This window comes from Equus przewalskii, chromosome 2 (genome assembly GCF_037783145.1).
Source record: "Equus przewalskii isolate Varuska chromosome 2, EquPr2, whole genome shotgun sequence".
Classification (NCBI taxonomy): domain Eukaryota; kingdom Metazoa; phylum Chordata; class Mammalia; order Perissodactyla; family Equidae; genus Equus; species Equus przewalskii.
The window spans coordinates 83,817,421-83,832,977 of record NC_091832.1 but is presented as its reverse complement, the minus strand read 5'-3'; the positions used below and the strand labels follow the sequence as shown (position 1 = coordinate 83,832,977).

The following is a 15,557-nucleotide window of genomic DNA, read 5'->3' as shown; positions in this document are numbered from 1 at the left end:
AAAACACAATGGACATTTAGAGCATATCCAATATTTCTTTTCTTTGATGAGCACCAAGTGCCAATTTTTACATAGAAACTGACTATTGAAAGTGAAGGCTTCTTTTCCCTGACCTTACCCTGTCTTCTACAGCTCTGGAGTGACATATTGTCACTGAACTTAATGTAAGATCACACCTTTGAAAGACACTAAGTAGCCCTACTTCAGTTTACTAAAAATCAAGAATAGCCAAGTGTAGGAAACATGAGAAAAGAATAACCACATTTTATTAAAGGAAAAATAAACTTCTGTATCCTGCCCCCAGTTTCATAATCATAACCTAATTTTTATATTTTATTTTTTAAAAGGTAATTTTGATATTGTTTTATAATGTTTTCTATTATAAATATACTTTCCACTTGAAATAGTGGCACTCATTACACAACCCTCATTAGGAAATCCTATATTTTAGTTTATAATCACCTTTCATTATAACTCTATGCTTTTGCTCCCAATTTTGGGGAATAGTGGTGGCAGAACTCTCACCAAATTTTTATCCTAACAATGTTATAAAATGGAGCAGGCTGCTGATGTTTTACCAAGCTGGGACTCAACTCATGTGTGACTTTTTTCTTCTTCTTTTTAACTATGCATTTTACAGCTTTTTGAAGCAATTAAATAAGGAAAAATGCTTCTCTAATTTCTACTCTAATAACTTCCACATGTATTCTACAGTAAACTCCACTGCACGAAGTAGCCTGAGAGAGATTTCTTTTTCAAACCAAAGAGTCAATTACAGAAATAATAGATCAGGGATAAGAACTGAAAATATCGAGACTTGTCATGTAGCTTCCACCTCTATTCATCTTTAGTCTCTGTGCTAAGCACAGCACTTCAACTATTGCTCCTTCACTTGTTTCTCCAACCCCTGTTTGGGGGGGGAGGGAGGTAACTCGGGAATAGTTTATTGACTCTCAGTTTTTCACTTCAGAACGAGCAATGAGAATATGGGAAAATAATACTATGACTACACTAATAAAAATCATATAGTTTAAAAGATGTTTTGAGAAACTATTTCCAAAAAACTTGTCAGTTTTTAGAAATAAGGATCTTAAAGTTTTTCTATGGCATTTATTGGTAATGGAACAAAACAAATTTAAGTCCAGTGAAGGGCATAGTTGACACTATGTGGTTTCAACTTCATTATGATAAAACAGATATTTTTTACCAAAAAAGATCCAATGATTGGCTCATCCAAAGATATTTCAAAATTATAGACTAACTTGTCAAAGTCCTTCTTTGGATAGGGAAAGACGCTTATCCTTTTATCCAGTTGATACAGAATTAATCCATGACCAATGTTAACCTCTTTGGGTAGACAGCTTCAACTCTTAAGGTAACAATATTGAATTGAAAACATTATTCTACTTCTCACGATAAATAATGTTGTCTCATTTTCCTTTCTCTTATAGATCTGGACACTATCTTCCCAACAATCCGGATGTTAGCTCTTTTGAGTATTGGGTGTCCACTCACTGTAAAACAAAATATATAATTATATTAATAAATTTTCAATTACTGTGACAGAATGTATCATGCTTCTGAAATCACAAAATATTACAGGCAATCTATTATGGTTGTACTAGAACATACAAACGATTGGACTTGGGCACATTTCCTTCAGGTGTATTGTATTATATTATATAGCATGCCAAGAAACTCAGCAAGAGTTACTGTTGGACCAAAGAGGTGAGAGAAGGGATGGCAGAACCTGGATTTCACCAATATAGTGCATACTTGAAATAAATTAGATGCAAAATATATTGACCATAAGATAAATATTGAAATTTTTTGCATTACAATATAATCAATTCTGATACTGATGTTCAAATAGATATAAACCACTATTTCTATAGATTTCTTGTACTTGATCCATCTTTATGCATAAAATGACTTGTCAAATATGAAATAAAAGCCATAAATTTACCGTGGCCACCATTATACATAATGTTAATATATAGAAAGAGTAGCATATTTTTTGCCTTTTAAGACATTATTATTATTCAACAAAAACATAACCAACTACCAAAAAATAGTTGAAATTGGGGCCGGCCTGGTGGTATAGTGGTTAAGTTTGTGTGCTCTGCTTCAGTGGCCTGGGGTTCACAGGTTCTGATCACAGGCACAGACATAGCACTGCTCATCAAGCCATGCTGTGGCAGCATCCCACATAAAATAGAGGAAGATTGGCACAGATCTTAGCTCAGTGACAATCTTCCCCAAGCAAAAGGAGGAGGATTGGCAACAGATGTTAGCTTAGGGCCAATCTTCCTCACACACACACACACACACACACACAAAATAGTTAAAGTTATGAGAAGAACAATCCATATTACTAAAAGAGAATGAATGATTTCTATTGTAAAAGAAGAAGCAAGGCATTGTTGCTGTTTTTATGTTTATCTATATTGTCATTAGACAGAGAGTAAGGCTTATAATAACAAAACTAAATTAGACTACATTCAGAGTATTTATAAAATAATTAATAATAGTAATTATCATTGCAAGTGAGATCATAAGGAAAGGCAATAACCAATTGGTATCCTAATCTAAACAAAATATGCATGTTGGTTCTGAAGATGAGATCTCAAGATAAAATTATTTCCTACTAAGAATTTTTTGATAATATGCAATATCAACTATACATTTCTTCAGACAGAAGATAGTTGAAATGCAGGATTACTCAAAGTAGGTAAAATAGAAGGAAAAGTGAATGTAATGATCCAAGCTCTTGTTCTTACACATTTGTGAGTGAATCTAGATTTAATACTCAATCTTAGTTTCCCGATTTTTGAAATGGAGATAATATCTATCTTATCTGGTTGTTGAAAGGATCCAAAAAACATATATCAAAAGATATATGTGTAATAACGATGTGTTAATATTGCCTCATCAATTATAACAAATATCTGACACTAGTGTAAGGTGTTAATAGTAGAGAATGGGAGGAGGGGGCTGCAGGTGAGGAGGTATGTGGGAACATTCTGCACCTTTCACCAACATTTCTGTAAACCTAAAACTCCTAAAAAAAACCCCAAATAAACAAAGTTTATTAGTTAAAAAGAAATATATCTGATACTTCATAAATATTCAAAATGTAGTTGCTGTATTATTATTATTATTTACACTATGACATTATATGTAGGCTTTATAAAGAAATGTCACTAACAATTGTGTGAGATAGAAAATACACATATTGGTCTCTGCCTCCAGTTCCTGGCATAGAGCTCCTAAAACCCTTGTAATTTCCTAAGTGATAGGAGCACTTGTCTAAGCTCTTGTTGTAATGTTTGGTCTTTGACCCCATCGCTGACACAGGTCTCCTGAAACCCTTGTAAGTTCCTAAGTGATAAGAGCACTAGGAGCATCTTTTGTTCTAATGAAGATGATGAGATCTGGATGGCTCCTGGATGAGGGCTGGTCACCAGAAACACTAAGCCATAGTTAGAAGCTTGGAACTTTCAGCTTCACTTCTCTAGAGAAGGGAGAGGGCCTAGAGATAGAGTTCAAAGTCATCATGCCTAATTGAGGAAGCCTCCATAAAAATCACAATAGTACAGGGTTTGGAGAGCTTCCAGGTGGATGAACACATCCATGTACTGGAAAGGTGACACACCCCAACTCCACAGAGACAGAAGCTCCTGTGTTCAAGATCCTCCCAGACCTCACCTTATGTATCTCTTCATCTGGCTGTTCATCTGTATCCTTTATCACATCCTTTAATAAACTGGTAAACGTAAGTAAGGGTTTCCTGAGTTCTGTGAGCTGCTCTAGCAAATTAATCGAACCTGAGGAGGGCGTCATGGAAACCTCCGATTTGTAGCCAAGTTGGACAGAAGCTGTGAGTAACTTGATCACCTACTACTTGTGATTGGCAGCTGAAGTGGAGGGCAGTCTCCTGGGATTGAGCCCTTAACCCGTGGGATCTGATGCCATCTCCGAGTAGAAAGTATCAGAATTGAGTTAAATTGTAGGACACCCAACTGGTGTCTGAGAATTGCTTGTTGGTAGGTGGGGAAAAACCCCACACACTGGAATTGGTGACCAGAATCTTAGTTGGTGATCAGAAGTGAGACTGAGAGCAGAATCCTATATTGTATAATCTGCTATTTCAGAAATATTGCAATTAAATAATGGATCATTTAATTTTAGGAAGAATAAAAATGTAAGTATACATAGTAAATTTTTAATCTTTTAAAGTAAATATTCTTGACCTTCATTTTTGTCATATGACAGAACAGATTCAGAAGACAATCCTTTTTATTAGAACAAGTCAATCTTGAATAAAATATTAAATGTATTTTAACCTCACTCCAAGCTGGCAGAGAAGCAAGAAAATGCAGAAGCCAAAACAAAGTAAAATCAGTAATATTGGTGGATATTTGAATGCCAAAGCCAATTGTTTTGGTCTGATTTTCTGCTGGGCCCCGTATATCTGAACTTCAGCCTTGTGAGGGGAATGGGGACAGGAGGTAAAGCACAGGGTCCACCCAAAATGGGGACTTCAGCATGAGACCACAATTGAGGGCTGGGGCCCCAGAGGGCTGTACCCTCAGAGAAGGTGCAATGATGTAAAAAACAAAAGAGAAAGAAGAGAAGAGAAGAGAAGAGAAGAGAAGAGAGAAATGTCCAAGAAAGGGACAGCAAGGAAACTTTCCTGTTTCCAAGAGGCTGGGTGGATAAAGCAGTGCCCCAAAGCTGGCTTTTGGTTTGGTGTTCCAGTTCATGTCATCTGTGTGGTACAAAATATCTCAAATATATTTAGAGTTTGTTGGACCCCAAGAACAATGGAAAAACCTCTCTAGAGGAAAGCAACTTCCACCAAGACCTTTAACACACGTCATAGAATCATACTTTATTAAACCCCTACATTTTAGAATGCAGTTGTAAATGGCAAAGCGGGTTATAAAGCAGTATCTATAATACAGTTTTTTTAAAGTTATATGCATAGAAAAACAAGCACAGTATTAAATGCCAAAATATTAATAGTTTGTGGAATTATAATTTAGCTTTAGTTCTTTTTGCTTAACCATATTTTCAACAGAAGATATTATTCATGTAAAAATAACAACATTAGAGATTTTCAAGTTTCTAGATTGGACTGTATGGCAGAAAGTCACCTTTATTGTAGATAATGAATACATAATCAGAAGGTAGATATTTTTGTTTATACTTCAATAATCTGAAGAGATTATTTCAATTGGGAAAACAGTTAAATAAAATAGATAATATGTTTAATATGCACTTTATAACCTGTGTTTTCAGAAAAAGGATACTAAATTTTTCTCAAAGGTTCAAAGTATGTTTTTAACCTTTGTTTTCTTTTAAATCATCTCCAGATTTTCACGTTCACAAGTCTATTTTATGATTTTTCATGCAATTTCTCTGACCTCCTCAAGGATATGTATTATTCTACATGTTGGCTACTTCTTGTGAATGCTTCAAAATGAATCTTTTTAGAGCAGCTACGAAGGAAAATGAACATGGATTGTGTAAAAAATAAAGCACTTTTAGGTCCTTGGGTATCTACGGAGTCCTATTTGTTCAAGTTCACGGTAAGTGCTATGGGTGATGGAAGGGGCACTGGCTGAGACCTTTCTCAGTGTCCATCTCCTAATCCACAAGCCAGAAAAAGCAAAAGCTTGCAATTATTATGTTACTCATAGAAATTTAGTTAAAAAAAATGAAAGCACCTCCTTAACACAGTATCATGGCCCTGCCCACCAGAAGATTATCAGTCAGTATAAAGCAAAAATATACTCCTGGATCACAAACAATTAAGGACATATTTAAGTAGTTACACCTGATGCTAGTCTATAGCAGGGATCCAAGTCTGAACCTACATTTCGTTCACCCTAGGGTTTTAAACAGGGGTATGTCCAGAACACTGGCACAACAAATCCTCTAGGGACCGCTTGCAAAGAAAGACCAAGAAATCTTCTCGGAGAAAAACTCTTAATATGAGAAGAATTTGCTGAGTATTTTCATCTTGGTCCAATAAGACAGTGGCAGTTGGCAGGGACGGGGTGATTTTATGTACTCTGAGCTGCCTCTTGCTAAGATGATTTTGCTTTGACCCTCCACTCTCTTGTTTGCCACTGTCCCACCCCACCATGGAGACTCTGGCCTATAACTTCAGAAGAGGAAGGTCCCAGTGAGAAAACAATGGAGCTGAAAAAGCTGTTTTCCTACACCATGCCCTCGGGATGCTGAGAGCACAGGGTGTCAGCACTCTGAGATTGAGGCAACTGTGGTACAAAGGTCAGGAGAGGGGCTTTTCCACTCAGCAGGTTGACTTAGGCCAGTTTGGAATCAGCCCAGGATGCCTGGACTGGTGCTGGTGGCAGCAGCAGCAGCAGCAGCAGTAAGACACCTTCACCAGGCTTCCTGTGCTTCAGAGTGACAGTAGCAGATAGCACTGCAAAGGGCTGGGGGTGGGCAGGGAAATAGGGAATTCTATGTTGCAGCGTAGAGTGGTATATTTATGAGCACATGTGACATATCCTGGGAGAATTCCTAGAAATAACTGCAGTTATGGGAATCACTTTCAAAGAGACCAGAGATTGCATAAGAGTAGGTGGAGAATTCTATGTGTGACTATTTCTGTGACTATATGTATCTCTACATATACATGTGTGTATGTAGTTAGCTAATGTTTTGAAATAGTACAGGTTTGCCTCCCATTCCTCACTGCTCCTGGCTCCTGACACCACCATTCAGGCGATAGAAATGGCTTCCTTGAGGGTGACTGAAAAAAAATTCACCTCATTTCTGATGCTTATCAATTTTGAAACAAGGAAAAAATTGTAAATAGCTAATAAATATTCCATTCTTGTGTTTTTAAGTAGATAGCTTCCTCTTTTGCAATCTGTAAATAATGGAAAGCATATAGCTGTTTAGTAAACATAGCTATTTGAAATGAAGTGAATAATTTTGTGACATTCCATATATGCACTGCTCTCCAGCAGAAAAATTCTAGAACAAAGAAGACAACTGCATTTCAAGAGGGAGGTTTTAAAACACAAAGTGAAAACAATACTTTGAAAGGGAAGGCTGTCGCCTGGAAGAGCACAGCTTTGCTGAGAATGTATAGCATTTTGGGGATCCAAGAAACCAGAATCTGAAGAACTTAACATGTGGAGCCATATTGTAAGAGAGAATGTGTGATGACATGAGAAAGCTTTCCCACTTAGAAGGAACTAGAATTGGACTAGCAGACTGATGAAGGAATAAAGGAGGAGATATTGCTGGGCTCTTGAGAAAGTGTCAGACACCCTATCCCCTTGTACCTCCCCTGAGGGAATAGAAACAGGGAAACCTCAACCATAGAAAGCACATATAGCTTATGGAAAATCCAGGAGTAAAGGAGTTTTGTTGAAAGGGCTGCAATCCCTTTGAAGAAGGCATATAGCCAATATGATGCTGCAGCAACAGCTGTGGGCAGTGTCCAGGTGATGGTTCTGCAGCCTTACAGGAAAAACTGTAGCCCAATGTGGTGGGAGGAGAGCTACTGAGATTGCAGAGCTTCCCAAGCAGGCATGGGAATTCTGAAGAGACTGACTGGAGGAGGCCTAAGATCAAGCTAGGGAGAGAACAGAGTATATGCACTTCACTACTGGAGCCATGGCAGATATTAGGACTGGATGCCAACGAACGGTTCCCAAGGTACAGGTGGCATGATTTACACCACAGGTGGCCAGCAGGGAGAAAAGAACACATTGATGATGTCCTTCACAAGATGAAAGGAAGTGAGAGAACAAGCCTGTGATAAATGGGTGCCTGTCACAGAGTAAGTAAGAATAAAGGATGAAATTAGACAGCATATATAAAGAATCAGAGCAGCATAAAAACACAAAAGTGAGAAATTCATCTTATAGAATATTGAGATGAAAGATGTCAGTCTGATTACTAATAGGGAAATATTTTCTATGTGAAGACTTGAGTCTGAAACGCTACTTACTCTGCACCCAGGAAATACAAGTTTCATCAAAAGTGATATCAGCTCACTGAAGAGGGTGGGGAAAAAGGAGCTGACCTAAGTAACTTCAGAAAACAATGTTTAGCCTGGAAACTGGAGCCTAAAGACAAAATACAGATGGATGGACACAAATGGATAGATACAGAAATAATTATAACTATGTTTACAAACATGAGTTAGTATTCATATATATATTTCCCATCCACTGAGAGAGCCTGGAAACAGTGACACCTCAGTAGAAACGAGCACATGCAGTGCCCAGATTTTGGTTTCTAAAGACTATTCTCCAATAGAAAGAACCAAGACTCCTTGGAGAAATGGCTGGTTCTAGGGCTGGAGTAAGGATAATGCAAGAAGAGTCTGCAGAATCTTGTAGTACCAGAAAGTAAGGAAGCACTCAAAAGACAAAAGGATAGAGGAATGTCAAAGGGACTCAGAGCCAACCAGAAAAAGCTCCCAATGTCCTAAGCTGGAACAATTTGAGCAACAGCGACAAGATAACATAGTATTAGATTATAACTAAAAGTATAAAAGAAATATAAATGAGTACATACTGAGGTAAATAAATATCTAATAAATAAATGGGGGGAAATCTTTATTACATAAGAATTCTTAATAATTTATGTTGATCCTTCCACCTCTAGGAGGAAATGTTTAATTCCCCTCCTCCAATCCTCAAGCGTGAGCTGGATTTAGTCATGTGCTTTCAAAAAGTAGATTGCAGAAGGTATGTCGAGGGAAAGTAACTTATAGTGAATGAAAAAATCTGACAAACACTACCTTGGCCAGGTGATCAAGGTTAATACCACCAGGGATAAGTCATGTCAGTAGCATATTCCTGCTGATATGATGTGATGAGAAGGGCACTTCACCTCTGTGATAGTCTTTCAAAAAATGCATAACCAGGTTTCATGGTGCGGACATGGCACCGCTCATCAGGCCATGCTGAGGCGGCGTCCTGCATAGCACAACCAGAGGCACTCACAACTAGAGTGTACAACTATGTACTGGGGGGCTTTGGGGAGAAATAAAAAACATATTGGCAACAGTTGTTAGTTCAGGTGCCAATCTTAAAAAAATGCATAACTTCACTATTTAAAAAACAATAATAATGAGAATAATAAGCTGCCATTTAACACACATTTATTCTGTGCCAGGCACTGTGTTGCGTGCTTTACTTACATCATCTCAATTTCTCTTTCCACCAATATCTGTTGCCGTCATTATTATCATTATAAGAAACTAAGATTCCTCTCAGTGACATGTTTCATTGGACTATAGGCAATTCTTGATCCACATATGGATTGAGATCCACATTGCATAACCTTTTATAACAACTCATTGGAAACCATAGCACTATTGATATCACTCAGTTTTAAAGCAGGTCTGTGTTACATTATGTTATTGTTTTCCTTTTTATACGTTTGTCCTATATCTTCAAGATATCAGTAATTTACTTTGTTGTCTCACTGCACTAATCTCTAGGACGGTGTCTTGAAGATAAATGAGTGTTCAATAAATAAATTGGATAATGCTTATTTTTGTTTTACAAACTGACATCATATTATGCAAATTTTCCTTTCTCCACTGAAGAAGAATTCATGGAAATCCCTCCAAGCTAACTAGTATAGCTCTCATTCATTAAGTGGTACACAGTATTCTGTGATATGAATGGACCATAATATTCCTCTATAGATTAAGGTTTATTTTGTTCCTCAGTTTTCCCAAATAAAAATAATGCTAAGATGAGCCTGCTTATTTAATTAGTAGTGCTTTTATTTCCATGTGATGGATTCCCAAGATGGAGTGAAGAGTGGAAAGTACACACATTTTTAATTCTAATTGATATTGCCAAGGTGATTTCTAAAAACCTATGAAATACACATGTCTACCAGCAATCTGTGACAGTACTTCTTTGCTCACAGCCCAGCCAGCAATAGCAGGTACTATTTTATTTTGCTTTGTTTTAATTTTGGCCAATTGAAAAGTTGCTAATCCTTTGAGTTTCCTCATCTGCTAGTGACTCTGAGCATCTTTGCATATTCAATAGCTGCTGGATTTTTGTCTCGTGAATGGTTTCTCTATATCTTTTGTCTATTTTGCTATTATATTTACACCCCTGTTCTCAATTTTAAATAGCTCATTGCATTAAACCATTGTCTTCTAAAATGCAATTTTACTCCAAATCAATTTTGTAAATAAATTTATGGTATTTTCTCATAGTGAAGTTTTGAAGTTTTTATAAAACCAAAACCATTTTTCTTCCCTTTTATATTCTTTATTGAGTATCTTTCCTCTTAGCTTGAATATGTAGTTCTCTAGATTTCCTTTCAGAATCATATATTTATTCACTTATCTATTTATTTAGACTGCTTGTTGAATTTTCTCAACTGCTTCTTTTAGTATCTGTTGATATTATCATACGATTTTTCTCCCTAAAATTGTTGATATACTAAACTATAGCAATAGAATTCTTAATTCTTAATATGGTATCATCCTTATATTTGGAACAGAATGTGTTTGGCCTTAGTGTATCATCCTTTAAGAGATGGCTGGGACAACTTACTTTTTTCCAAGTACTTGATACTCACAACTGCTAAGGCAAAGAATGCAACCACTTCCACCTTATTAGAAACTTTCGTTAGATCTTTCCGGCCCAATTACAAGAAATACACTCACAGTAAGAGTCCTGCAGCCAGGTTTATACAAGTGGCTGAGGCTGCTTCTATTACCTGGATCTCATTCTCTGCCCAGTAGCTAAGCAATGAGGTTTCAAACCAAAGACACGAAAGATGAAAATACAAAAAGCAATTTTAAAGTTTTCAGTTGGAAACTCTTTGGCATATTCCTTTAAGGGGGTGCTAAAAAAAGAAAAATTAATAAAGGCCAAAGACTTTAGAATCTATGTAAAAGGCACAAATAAGAAATTTCTCTTAGCTGAGGTAGATCCTAATATTCCAAAGAAATTTATGAGATTAACACGAGGATGGTCGTGTAGAAAAAAACTTTTTAAACCCCAGGAAAAAAGTGTACAAATGCATTTTACTCTAGATGTTCCCCATAACTTAGGCCATTCCTTTGACCTTCATTTGTTTTCCATCTCCTTGTCAAAAACGAAAGTAGTACGGTATTACTACAATAATCTACTAGGAAATAGCCAACAAGTTCTTCATTATTCATTTTAATCTACATGAGGACAACAGCAGAGTGAAGACTAAAATTTCTAAATTGCCTCTTTGAAGAAACCATCACAAGCAAATTAAACTGTTCCAGTATATGTTCACAATGGACAAGAGCAAAGAAGATTCAAACCATTTGTGTTATAATCTATTGAGCTCTAATTGAAATCCAATTGATCTTAATGGGATTCAGATAAGGACAGTTAATGGACAAACTTTTAAAGCAGGATGGTCCATATCTCACCAGGAAGAGATAAAAATTCTTGTGACATTTTTAGCACAGAGCTAAGAGCATGGGCTTTGGGATCAGAAAGACCAGAATTCATATACTGGCGCTTCTAACTTAACACCTTTGTGATCTTAGAAAAGATGAGCTTGCAGTTTTTCATCTGTAAAATGAAGATAACAGTACCTACTCCAAAAGAATACTATAGGAATTTAACAACAAAATATACATCAAGTACTTGATTTAGATTTAAGGCATTATAACTTATTAGTAAATTATATCTATTATTCCTCTTCTCTTCTTTTTGTCCCTCCATTGAGATGGAGATTAGTTTATCACCATCTGCCCTAGCAGATATTTATTTATTTACTGCATATATTGTTGTTGTTGTTTTAAAATAGTATGCTTGCTATGGGAATGCACCTTTGAGACAAGCAAACATCTCTCTTCCAATGGACCACTAGATTGTTTCCTCTAACATTTTCCTGTATAGATATGCTGAATTTACCACTCATTGCCTACATTCTGATGTGAAGATCACTGAAAAACACAATGCTTCCTCCATTCTTACTAGTTTTCAACACTACCTGCCCTGTCCACATACATACCCAAGTTAAATTCTGAGCATGACTCTGGAAATGTGAAGACTCAGTCTGGCAGAGTGCCTCAGATTTCCTTCTCCCAGACCTTGAAGTTAAGCAATGGCAACTTCTGAGTAAGCATATTTATTAAAGTAAGTATATAATTCCTTTCCATTCAGGATACACATCCGTGGGCGGGCTTAGAACTGGATATATTTATAGGGTAAATATGATCACAGTTATACTTTACCACTAGATGTCACTCTTTGTCATATCTAAGCAAATGTGGGGCCACATTCTACTACCAAAATGCTCTGCGTCTAGGCACTTGTCCCTTCCCTGAGAAACATGTAACAGTTACACTGACTTTGCCACAGTGGAAGCAAATAATAAAGATTAATCTCCAATGTGAGACCAAGGCTGGCTCTGAGTATCCTCTGATCAGACAGGAGAACCCACTTATCTCCACCAACCAGGACCTCATTTAATAAGTACCCACCTCCAAAGAGCTGAGGCACGCCTGCAGTGTTTCTGTTTCCAAGAGTACCCAGCTTTCCAAGCTCCATCATGCCAGAGACTGATGGAATCACTTCTTTCATCCCCTCAGATTGTGTTGGTGTCACTAGCAACAACTCAGATGGGTCTCTGATTTTGTGATGAAAACCAAGATTAGCCAATACATCCTTACCACATAAAGCTGCCATGCAAACATGATCCAATTGTTCCTGATTCTCCAAGATTCATGCTACTATTGCTAACAGATCATAGAAGTTAATTTTCAGGCTGAAAATCCAGCATTTTTCTCTTTCTCAAATACGCACAAGAACTGAACAAATAAATTCCAGCAATTATTTCTAAGTAAGTCCATCCCAGAAATATTTTTGCAGAGCTGAGTTCATGAAAAATCCCAGTTCTAAGCTTTCCAGATCCACACTTAACATTTTCTGTTTCCAATGATGGCCATCCCTCGAGATTTAATGGTATGTTCTAACCATGACCAAGTCCTTTTCTCCATTTGATACTTCTCATGAATTTCCCAACTTAAAAAAAATATTATAATTAGTCTGAACCAATAATTAAAAGCAACAACGACAAAAACTTGCTTAAGTGCACATTCCACAGCAATGCATACATTCTCACATTCTCAGAGATCCAAGTTTATCTGACATGACTATTGTTTGAACGGAAGAATTTTAAATCCTTCAGAAACTAGGTCTCCATCGAGACTTGGTAAACTCATGCCCAGTTGGAAATTTAATAAAGTACTTCTTTAGACTTCCTCAGTTTAGTAAATTTATATGATGTTGAACAGGTTTGCTTCTTTTTCTGGCATATCTTAAGTAGGGCACTCTAAACACAGTTGTAATTGGCACAAGTTCAGTTTTGTTGATGTTCCTTCTCCTCTACTGCATCCTTTGACCAGAAAAAAAAGAAAGGTGAAATGTACTCTTGGCTCAAGTATAGAGTAATTTTAATTTGAGCAGCAAGTTGGATCTAAAATTCTGGGTTATAGATTCCACAATATAACCCAAATATAAGTCAGGGGTCCATGTGACCCCATTTCCGACATAATCTAAGGTAATGATAAAGCATTGTAATTTTTACTCAGTCTCATAATAAAATGCCCAAAATGTAGCTTTTAAAAAATTCTTTTAAAGTCATCTTTAGGCATCTTTTTAATAGTCAATACTTTTACACACTCATCTGACACTCCCTTTAAAAATATTCTATGTGCGTTTCTCCCTAACCTCAATCCTATGAATCTTTTCGGTCACTATCCTCAAATTTTAATCACTCATGTCAGCTGCCAAAAATCTATCTTTCTCTCTCTCTTTCATCCAAATATCATGAAGTGTCCCCATGTCATGATCCTTCCATATCCTCTCCTTCTATTCCCATGTTGTTAATATGCATATGCTCCTGAAATGCTGCCCTCACCCTACATCTCTACCTCCTTCGTGCATCTCTCTGGAAAGACACTTTTCTTCTATCATGATCAATTTTTAGGTGAAAATCAGTCTATTCCCACCTCCTTGAATTCTGGAGAATAAAATTCTTAACATTCTACCTACTAACGTAATGGTTGTATACATAAGGAAACTCAGGCTTGGAGGGGCTAAGTGACTTATCCAATTAAGTGATGGACCGTGAATGAAAACCCAAGTCAGTATTACTCTAGAGTTTGAGTTAGAAAGGCAGCATTACATGGTGGTGATGAAGACTGACTCTGAGCCATACTGCCTTGGTTTGAATCATCACTCTGCTGCTTACCATCTGTGTGACCTTGACACAATCTCTCCCTACTTCAGCTGCTACTTTCATAAAATGGGGATGATGACCATATTGCTACCTATAGTTGTTGTGATGATTAAATGAGTTAATACATCTGCAAAACACACAGAAAATGAGTTAAATGAGCAAAATACATTCAGTAAATACTATTTGATTATTTATCATTAACCACTACACTGCACTGCCTTTCAAATTCAAAAAATATTTTTAAAATAAATACAAGCTTATTAGTCAAAATAATATAGATGACTAGTCTCTAACTCACTTTACAAATATGAAGATAACTTGGCTTATTTCACAAAGAAATGTCAGATACTTTATTAGCTAACCCTTTTTCAGAGTCTGAAATATGTAACAGATGCTTCATGACAATAATGATAACAATAATTGCTAACATTTATTGAGAGTTACTGCGGACTAGGTGCTTATTTGATGCTGCGATAACTACTTTAATTATCCCTATTCACAAATGGGGAAACTGAAACTAACAGGTTAGGTAACTTGCTTAAGATCTAGAATGTACTAAATGCCAAAATTTGGGCTTCAACCTGCTGGGGTGATTACAGATCCCACAGAGACTACAGCTGACAATCAAAACACGATTGAATATTGCCTAACTTTTCAGATAAATATGTTTCAATTATTTGTAAGTCTAGTTGTATTTCTTCAGTTTATCTTTACATTGTATTTACATTTTATTTTATAATCTAAAGTTGTACTATTGGTCATAGACTCAGAATCCACTACTGATACTAAGTTTAGGTGCAAAAAATAATTATTTAATAGAAAATGTTCCCTGAATCTTAGAATAAAAAGATCTCCAGAAGACATGCCTGTTAAACCTATGGGTCTGCAGATATGTATACACTTCAATGTAATCTTCCCAAGAACCCTGTAGGGCAGCCTCACATTAGAATGGAGAAAGCTATTGCCCAGAAAAGTTAAGAACAAGTTTCAAGTCACACGGTAAGTGGCAGAACGGAGGTTTGAATGTAGGTTAGTTTTTCTTGTTGTAAAGTAATTTCCACTAAATGGAGCAGTTTTCCAGGGTGGGCGTTGTTTCTGAAATCTGCCAGTTATGACTTAAAATTTTTTTCTTATAAAGAAACCTAACTCTAATAAAATCAATCTGTAATCATACTCTCAAATCCACCTCTTTTTCTTTATTTTTTTTCTATTGTCACAGTTCCCTGGTTTGGGGAGACGAAATTAGTGGTGTTACATCCTAGAATTTTCATCACTTGGCATCTACTGTATTGGTA

The 15,557-nt window shown here is 36.5% G+C and overlaps 1 protein-coding gene across 5 annotated transcripts in view; it reads right to left on the bottom strand.

Moving 5' to 3' along the window:
- Positions 1 to 1,096: 1,096 nt before the first annotated feature.
- IQCM (IQ motif containing M) overlaps positions 1,097 to 15,557 on the bottom strand; it is a 417,332-nt gene continuing 402,871 nt past the window's right edge. For all 5 annotated transcript variants that reach the window (XM_070611629.1, XM_070611626.1, XM_070611625.1 and 2 more), the window contains one exon: positions 1,097 to 1,514. In XM_070611629.1, the coding sequence (XP_070467730.1) occupies positions 1,411 to 1,514 (104 nt within the window). In that variant the 3' untranslated portion in view covers positions 1,097 to 1,410. The remainder of the gene's footprint in view (positions 1,515 to 15,557) is intronic.